This window comes from Gobius niger (genome assembly GCF_951799975.1).
Source record: "Gobius niger genome assembly, chromosome: 3".
Taxonomy (NCBI): Eukaryota; Metazoa; Chordata; class Actinopteri; order Gobiiformes; family Gobiidae; genus Gobius; species Gobius niger.
This window is the reverse complement of record NC_136854.1, coordinates 30,872,558-30,882,347: the sequence shown is the minus strand read 5'-3', so window position 1 is coordinate 30,882,347 and position 9,790 is coordinate 30,872,558. Positions and strand designations below refer to the sequence as shown.

At 40.8% G+C, this 9,790-nt stretch overlaps 1 protein-coding gene across 1 annotated transcript; it reads left to right on the top strand.

Annotated features, from left to right (window-relative positions):
• Nucleotides 1–891: 891 nt before the first annotated feature.
• On the top strand, nt 892–8,453 carry LOC306961290 (homeobox protein OTX1 B-like). Its single transcript, XM_079553983.1, has 4 exons — nt 892–1,060; nt 6,150–6,294; nt 6,406–6,557; nt 7,071–8,453. Exons 2-4 carry the CDS (start codon nt 6,204–6,206, stop codon nt 7,842–7,844), a joined length of 1,017 nt encoding a protein of 338 aa, XP_079410109.1. The 5' UTR covers nt 892–1,060; nt 6,150–6,203; the 3' UTR covers nt 7,845–8,453.
• The last annotated feature ends 1,337 nt before the right edge of the window (nt 8,454–9,790 follow it).

Here is a 9,790-nt window from a genome sequence, read left to right as displayed (position 1 = left end):
TTTCATTCAAATAGTGATTTCTCGTCATTGCGTCACAGACCTGTTTGAGAATATACTATAACCCTCTTGATTTGTTTTGGGGATAAAGCTTTGTCCTGTAAGTATTCAAGTATATGTAGATTACGGGAAATTTATCTATAATAAAAGCTCAACAATAACTTTAGTTTTTAAACCTAGGCTATTTATTGCATTTGTAAATTAATATAAATATATAAATGTATCAACTAAAAAAAGCTGAACATATGTTTGCTTTTCACTTGGAGATATCAAATATAGTTTTCACCCAAAATGAAAGCACCAGAGCAAAAGAGTTTAAAACGTATACATTTTTTTTTTTTTTAGAAGAAATTAAATCACATGTATTCCGCTCTGGCATTTTCTTCCATATAGAAACAACAAATGTCGGAAAGTTTTGAATAGATAACATTATTATCCCCAAATAAAGCCCACAATCCCAGGTCAAATTTACATAAACAGGTTAAGTCACGTGGACAGAATTTTCCACAAACAAACAACTACGAGCTGTGCGTAAAAGACAAAGCTGAATTCACGGAGGATTAGACTTTGTTTCACATTTTACAACAACAAAAAAGCTTTACAGTTGTTTTCTAAAATGAGCTTTACTTATGAATTATGTGTCACTTGAGCGACAACTGTGGCGCTGCAACATACGCGTAAAGTTCACATTTTTGTTGATTGGCACAAACTTCTCGAACTTTTTTCCCTTGAGCCGATCGAGGCACGTTCCTAAAAAGTGGAGGCGGGGTCATTGGGCCTGGACCCGCTGCTCTTGATTGGTCGAGCGTAAAAATAGAGGGACGCGATTGGCTGCTGCCTGAAGGAGCCCCGCGCGCTCTCTCTTGGCCTCTTCGGAGACGGCGAGGACAGGGATCAATTCCTTCATCTTTCTGCGGCAAAAAGTCACGTCTTTCTGGCGCTGCGCGAAACCCCCGGACTGCGTCACGTCTGGACTGGACTGGACCGCGCGTAAAAGTTTGTCCAAGTGGATATTTCTCAGCTGGGATTGACTTGGACAGGATAGAAAGGGACTTGCTCTAAGGTAAGACAGGCACTTCACTTTTTTTGTTTTAGACTTTCTCTTACAAAATAATGCGTGGCAAGAACTGAAGCAAACATGAAAAGGTTGTTGTCCTGATTGAATAGGTTATACAGACAGCGTGTGAGAGCATTGTTTTTGAGTGCTTTTTAAAAATTATATTACAGGCCTATGTATTTTGTGCGTATGTTTAAAACACTTACACACTTGGGATTACCGCTTCAATAGCAAGACATAGCCTACATATTGTGATATTTAAAAAAAAAAAGAACTAATGTAACACATGAATTAATTGCTTTAGATGAAGAAAAACCCTCACAATATTGTCAACTGTCATGCGTATGACTGTAAACAAAATAGGCTACGTATTTTGGTCCAGAATGTTCTGATGGCTACATTTTGTGATGGAAAAAAAAAAGCATTATATCCTATAATAATTGAGTTCAAATAAAGAGTGTATTGGTTTCTACCTGAACGATTCGCGCACTCGACGGACTCCACATTGATCTTTACAGGTAGAGGCTAAATGTCCATTTACGCACGGGTAGGTCACTGGGTTGTGACTGTGTTTTCATACCGCGATTATCTGAAGGACGAAACGAGAATCTACATTCATGCTGAACATAATCAAAATGCCCAAAATATCTTGCATATGGGGAAAAAAACACATTTGGCCTGTTGCTTGTGCGTGAATATTTAAAGGAAAAAGGAGAAAACGAATGCGCGTCATTTAATGATTGTCTCTGGGGAAACACACTATTGAGACTTTTTACGCTCATTAAAATGCGAAAACGCGCCGTAGTTTCGACACGAAAATGGGAAAACAATGTGTGAACCAAAGAGCCGCAACAAGACAGAACAAATAGCTATTCCCCCCTCAAAGAAGCAGCAGCATAACGTTACATTATTACGCCCGTGGAATAAAAAACGATGTGCGTAAAAATCAAGCTGCAGCGATACAATCCAACCGGACAAACTTGCGGAGGTTTGGTTCGCTGACTTTTACTAATTAGCCCCGTGACTCGTCAATAGTTACAGCTTGTTGGGCGTTCTTTACTCTTGTATCAGCTCCGAATCTAAACGCATCTTAATTGTCCTGATCGCTTTGCATCAGGCTAACGCTGTCAGATAACTGCGCCATTGTCCCGGGGCAGAGCTGATAAGGCCCCGCACCGCTAATTGTCTCCATGCGCATTCTAATGTGCTTGATTTGCGCACAGTTTGCGGCGCATTTCCCTTTTCAACAAACTCGCATTAAGCCCGAGCTGCTGCATCGGGTTTGACTGTGTAAACAATGGAAGTCTAAGGGAGTCCCATCGTTTCTTTCTTTCTTTCTTTTTTTTTTTTTTTTTTTTTTTTTTACATTGTTGACGTCCTAACGCGTTAACAGCGGGGAGTTGTTGGACTTTACTAACTCGAGTTTGTGTTTACATTGCTGAAGTTTATTTAAATTAATTAGCTGGGTCGCGCTAAAGAACACAATAACACTCCAGCTGTACGAGTGATTAACAAACCTGTGTGAATTGCTGTAAAGGCGAAATGTCACGCGCGAAACTGAGCAGGTAAATCCGTGAAATGTGGAATAACATTTTAATATTTTACAATATACAACAATATAGGCAACGTCAGACCCTCCAGCATCTAATCCCTAAAAATAGAAAATACATCGCCAACAAACAAAACCATTGCTACTACAAAATCAACAAAGGCTGCAATGTATATGGCCCTCTGTAGCACCTGAAGAAGCAACAAGGTCCACACAGTTTGAAAACCACTGACCAGTGCTTAATTTGATCCCCCGTTTGGGTGAACGCATTCCCCCAATTCTCAGTTTTTCAGGGTAAAGGATCCGGGAAATATTATGGAGGATCCGGCAAAACATTTATCTGACAAAATGGTGTTTAATGAGAGTGTTCCGGCGAATGTTTTGGCCTGTTCTGCGAATCCATCACATCAAACCAAAAGTGTTCCTGAAAATACTCGTTTACAAGTTAAGCACTGCCACTGACCTAGTGTCCAGTCCACAACTGAAGCTTTTTAGTCAAATTGTTTCTGTGTCACAAAAAGGTGAAATTAATCAACAGCCGAGTCCTTCAGTTTTTTAGTTTTTAGTGTTTGGTCAGTGTACAGCGCGTGACATTTCACTCAAAGAAATTCCAATACAAGCCATATCTTCTCTCAAGAGCAAAACCTTTCGGGCTGCAACCCTCAAAATCCTCAGACCAACAAACTCGGGACCCCCCCACTGTAAAACATAATTTGAATTAAAAAGAATTGATCAAATCTGAATTGTAATGTTTGTTTTATAGTTTGCTGTAATTTCACGACAATGGCTATCAAAAATACATTTCAGTTCAGTGTTGAAAATATAGTTTGGAAATCATCTCGTGACCCACATCAAGTGTCCTGTGACCCCCTCTTTGGAAGCCTCTGCTCTGGATGAAAAAACATTAATATTTGTTCAAACAGAGATTCTAGTGCCGCACCTTCTACCAGTTTATGTTTGGAGAGATTCTGCTTATTTTCCGATCTGCATCAAAGTGTAAAATGGTCTTGAGTGTCTGCTATAAAACTTAGTCAACATTTTTAGTTTTTAGCCAAAGCGTAAAAATATTTCCTATTCTAAAACATTTAAATATGTAGCCTACTTGCAGTATAATGAATTTGAATTAATAGGTATCTACATAAAAGGGAGAAACAGGGAGAAGGAGAAAAAAAGTGTTTACTGTGTAGGATCACCATGAAGTCACTTGATACTTTATTGCACTAAAAGAACAAACATACATTGATGTTTTCCCCCAAATGTTTTAACTAACTGGATTCTTTAATTGTTTGGCAAACAGCCGTTGAAAAGCACAGAAACAGTGAGTTTCCGTGTTAAAGAAATCAGGACAAATGAAGGTTTAGTTTCGACTCTGGGGAAACTGAAGTGGGACGTCCCAGATGAACAGGTCTGACATGAGCTCGGGCCTTAATGCTAAAAATGAGTAAGCCTCTTGTAGTTCTAGTTTTTTCCCCACACAAGTTTGTGAGGTCGACTTATCTGTGGTTTCAACTTTCATTCTGGTTGTCGTAGCGTTCCAAAACGGCAGCTGAACATATATTTTTGTTATAATTATACCATTAGTGTTGTATCTTTCCTCAGTGTCTCGCGATCTGCTACCACTTCAATCAACACCTTTTTGTCCAGATCTTGACACTGAACATGCTGTCAGGTCTTTAGGATTTAATGAAATGCATGTCATATGTTGAGTTTGGCTCTCCACACTCCACACTAACATGTACAGGGTTTGCAGATGATGTAACAGCATGGCAATACAACACTATATTTGTTTAAGTGCATTTACCCTCTGGAGCTGCTTGGTAGAAAAAAACACAATCGAAATGACACTTTCTTTTTTGTTAAATATAGGTTTGTGCTTGACCATAGGCTACACGTTAATGGCAGCAAATAACAATTGGCTGCTCTGTCCCGTCTATTTCTAAGGTATAGGCATCAGGTTCTCACGCCAGGCACTGCTAGGCCTAAAGCTCAAGATCAAACCAGGACTAAACCGGGTCTACAAAAGTGGCTAAAATTTACTTAAATTGAACTAAATGTTGTCTAAGTGAACCTTGTCTAAATCAGAAAAGCACCTAAATCAAATTAATTAGTCATGCATGAATGAAATAATCTCTAGTTAAAATGAAAAAAAGCTTAACATCACAGGTGATCCTATGTACCACAAATGCTACATGTAGCCTACCACAGTTTATTATGTTGGTGTCAAAAAACGATAAGAGAAATCCTTAGAAGGCTTAAGGCTGTAGATAGCCTTCTTATAGCCTTCTAAGGGTTAAGCCTTCCATTTTTTTTGTTAAAACTTAATGTGACTCAGTTTAAAGCCACATTGTGTAACTCTTACAAAGAAAATTGACTATAATTGAAGCATTGCTTTTATCATGGGTGTTACTTAATGGTGAAAAAGGCCTTAAAACACTTGGCTTTACATCAAACTCTACTTTTGCAAAAGGTGTCTTTTCATTTTTTCTTGCCTTAAACATGTTTTTGTTGCTTTTTAAATGCTTTTTTATATTGTGTATGATGTAGTGTCTTCATTTTAGTTAGCCTTTACTGTGACGTTTATACAAAAAGGTGTTGTGTTATGTTTTCTGAAGGCTGCACATGATCAATAATAATAATAATAATAATAATAATAATAATAATAATAATGCATTGGTTTTATATAGCGCTTTTCTGGACACTCAAAGACGCTTTACATTGCACTATTCATTCACTCCATACCCGGTGGTGGTAAGCTACTATTGTAGCCACAGCTGCCCTGGGGGTAGACTGACGGAAGCGAGGCAACCAGTCTGCGCCATCAAACCTGTAACAATCTCTATTCCTTTGATGCACATTTATTGACATCAATTATTTCACTTGAGTCGATCTATTTTATTTATTTGTATTTTGTTTACAATAATCTCACCAACACCAACCTCCATAAGTAACTGATGGAATTAAAAGAATACTATAATTTGCGTAAAGTGTAGACTTTGCGCCAGGGACAATAATGACAAGTGTTTTTTCCTTACGCCTGAAGTAAATATACAAATATACTTTGGGCCTATGGAGATGGGGGGAAGGTGATTTTTGTTTCAATATGGCGAGTTCAAGGGCCTAATCCAGTTGTTGTCAAATGTTTCACACAAAGTACCAGCTCATAAAATACTTTAGGCAATGTAACCTTTGAATTACCACCTCCAGGCCTAGACCACGCACAAGTCAAAACATACCCAAATTGGACTAGCCCTAGTCTAAACTGGGTGCAAACCACATCAAAACCAGAAAAGACACCTGGCCTACAAGCACTACTCAAAGAAATTATCTGTAATTACAATGAACAAAAGTCTGAAATTACACCCTGTAACACCTGAAGAAGAAGTACCACCAGTTTGAAAACCTTCGGCTTGAATGAGTCATTACAGTCAACATTTGTGTATGTGTTGTTATATTTATGACTGTCTCCTGCTGGGAGTATGAAATCTTCACATTTTACAATCTGAAAGCCATAATTTGACTTATTTATTTTTGTTTTTGTCCCTCCAGGAGTCCCCTACGCCCCTCTCCTGTCTCCCCCTCGGCTGCTGTCGTCCTGGCACCATGATGTCCTATCTGAAGCAGAATCCGTATGGGATGGGGGGTCTCGGCCTGGGAACTGTTGACCTGCTGCACCCCACTGTGGGATATCCCAGTACGTATAGCTCCATCTGTCTTTCACACTTCATAACTTATTGAAATGCATTTGGAAGTTACTATGATTCTGTGCTTTATATTGATCTTTATATGAACTTTTGTCCCACAGCGAACCCTCGTAAGCAGCGTCGTGAGCGGACCACCTTCACCCGCACTCAGCTGGACATCCTGGAGTCTCTGTTCGCCAAGACAAGATACCCGGACATTTTCATGAGAGAGGAGGTGGCGCTAAAGATCAACCTGCCTGAGTCTAGAGTGCAGGTATAAACAACATCATTAACCTAGAGTACAGACAAGGGGGTCCAGTACGAATCCTTTTCTTGAACAGTACAGCGAAGGGGAGCTAGAAGAGGCGTGGGAGGGGCTCATGATAGCTCACTTGAGGGATCAGGAAGTGAAGCTCCTGGATATTTAGTTTCAGCTGTTTTAGATCAATATTGCATTTTCTAACCAACAGATTGTGGAAAAGATTTGTGTGCCAATCCTACCGAATACCAACAAAAAACCTCTTTAAATACACATATCAGTCATCCAGGAGCCTTCCATTGTAGAAAAACTTTTCGCTATGATATGGCTGGGGAATTGATTAGACTATCCAAAAAGAAGATTTGTTACATTATTACACAGCAGCACAGCGGTTAGTCCTTCCTGTGTTGAATTTGCATGCTCTCTCCACCTTTTTGTGCCCCAGTTTCCCTTATTAGCCGACCAGTGTTTATGACTTCAAGATGATGCACATTCAATTTCTAATCCTTGTCCTTGGTTGTTCTTCAGGTTTGGTTCAAAAACAGACGAGCGAAGTGTCGTCAGCAGCAACAGAGCAACAACAACTCTGCGAACGGCAGCAACAACAACAATGTGACCAACTCCAAAGTGAAACCTCTGAAGAAGAAACCCTCCCCGAACCGTGAGAGCAGCGGATCCGAGAGCGGCGGCCATTATACCCCTCCCTCCTCTTCTTCCACCAACTCTTCTTCTCCGCCTCCTTTGCCCCCCTCCGCTGCGTCCTCTTCTTCTGCTATGGCCTCCAGCGCATGTCCTCCCGGTCTGATGAACGCGTCTACCTCCGTCACCGCTCCAGTGTCTTCCATTTGGAGTCCTGCGCCCATTTCGCCCGCGCTCGCCCCGGTCACCATGCCCGATCCGGTGGCCAACGGCAGCGCGTCGTGCATGCAGAGGTCTGCGGTCGCCGTGGGTTCGACTTCGGCGGCGTCCTACCCGGTGTCCTACAGCCAGACGGTCGCAGCCTACGGCCACCAGGGTTATCCCGCCGCAAACTCAGGGTCCTATTTCGGAGACTGCGGATCGTACATACCCATGCACTCGCACCACATGGCGAATTCGGCGATGTCTGGGCACCACCACATCGGGCAAGCCCACCATTCGCACCACCATCCGCACCCGCACCCGGCCACGACGCACCACCAGCCGTACTACAGCTCCACAGACTGTTTGGACTACAAAGACCAAGCGTGGAAACTCAACTTCAACGCATCCGAGTGTTTGGACTACAAAGACCAAGCGGCGTGGCGGTTTCAAGTGCTGTGACAAATCCCTGTTGGTCGTCAAGGAAACGGCGTGATATAGACTTGTGTCCCGTGAAGATTACTGGGACAGAGAGGCTGCTTACATGATGATGAATTAAAACTGCTGAGTAACAGTGTAATCAGAATGACCATTCAGCGCGGTGGCTGTCCGGTTAGCGCTGTTTGGAGTTTGCAACTCCTTCCTGTGTCTGAGTGTCTCCCTGTCATCTTCTCTGGTTTCCCCATGAACCTAAAACATGCAAATTGGACTAAAAACCTACAGCTAATCCTGACGATATAGCTTAACCTCTGGAGATGGTTCCACTGCTCCTGATTGGTTGTCCCAGTGGCATTGAATGATCAGTCAAAAGCAGAGAATACATTTCTTCAATGAACAATGCAGTCCCCATTCACCCCACATATACACTATACACAATATGGCATAATAATAAGAGCTTACACTTATACACAAGTTCTCAAAGCGCCACTCTCTGGTCATTATTTATTCACTCCTTACTTAGTGGTGCTCAGTAAAGGTAGACTGACGGAGGCTGACAATCTATCCCACCAGCCTCCGATCGCTATTCAGTATTCGCACTGGTGATGGGGGTGCAGTGTCTTGTCTAAGAACATAACACTCAGAGCCTGAGTGTTGTTGTCCTGAGAAAACCCACTTTACCATTTGAGCCATGGTTGCAACATTTAAAGGTGTGCTGCAAAAGCTGTAGATCAGGGGTATCCAAACTATTCTCATGAGGCATACACGAGGTGAAGGGCCACAAATCAGTGGTCAGTGCCGACTGGATTTAGCAGAGGTTTTAAACGTGCCCCACATCTATATTTATGTTAAAACCTTAATGCCAGCTCTGTTTCACATTAAAATGTTAGGTGTTGAGGTTAGAATAACAAAAAAAGGACCACCTCTGGGGTTGTGCCGATTCAACAAGAAGGCAGAGGGCCACCATAAATTGGTCTGAGGGCCAAAGATAATTATGCTAGATTACCCTCTGTCCCAACAGACACAGTAAAAGGACCAGGTAAAGTGTCTTTCCCATGAACACAACAACAGTATGTGCTCCAGAGAGGAGTGAACCACTGACACTCTGATTCTTGACCTACTGTGCCACTGCTCAACTGGTGCAAACACACATATTTCTGATTTTCTGTCATTCATTGGGGAAACTAATTGTCATGCAAGTGGTCTCTATAAAGAGTGTCCAGAGCCATTGAAAAGACTTTGAACTAATAAGACATTTTATTGATGCACAAAACGGATTATTTTTCTACTTTTGCAACAAATCTCTCTCTTTTCTGGACTGAACATTCTGGACTTGATGCATCGTCGGAGTTTGAACGGACGATCACTCCTCACACAAAGTAGCAATGAACCTATATATGAATATTTTCAAATGATGCTGTTGAGATTTTCTAGAAACTCTTCCAAGACGCTGCTATGATCCATTTCAGGTTTGGACTTTTTTTCTGTTCAGATTTTAAACTCTTTGGAGATTGTGGGTGTTGTATTTTGGAGATAAAATGGCAGCACTTGTTTATAAAGTGAAATATTTTAGATGTTTTGGTTGTTTTTTTTGTTGAAAAGAGAAAATAAATAATAAAATGTATTGAGACGCACAGTGTATTTGATTAATGTACATTTGTGACTTTATAATAAAGGTTCCTAAACTAACACCATTTTGCTTTCTTTATAAATACATGCATTGTAGCCATGTTCAGTATTTTCAAAGGTACTCTAATTTACTTCCATTTACTTGATTATTTTTTAGGGTATCAATGCATATTATTATGTATTCCCTCCAACCATTTCAGGCTTTTGGAAGAATTAAAAACATTTTTTGAGTCATTTCACCTTTTAATCCCATGTGTTCACCAACAACTGACCTACTAAATTTCGTTGAACAATTGTATAATGACAAACAAGGCACATATTAATTTACTTAATGCCTTCAA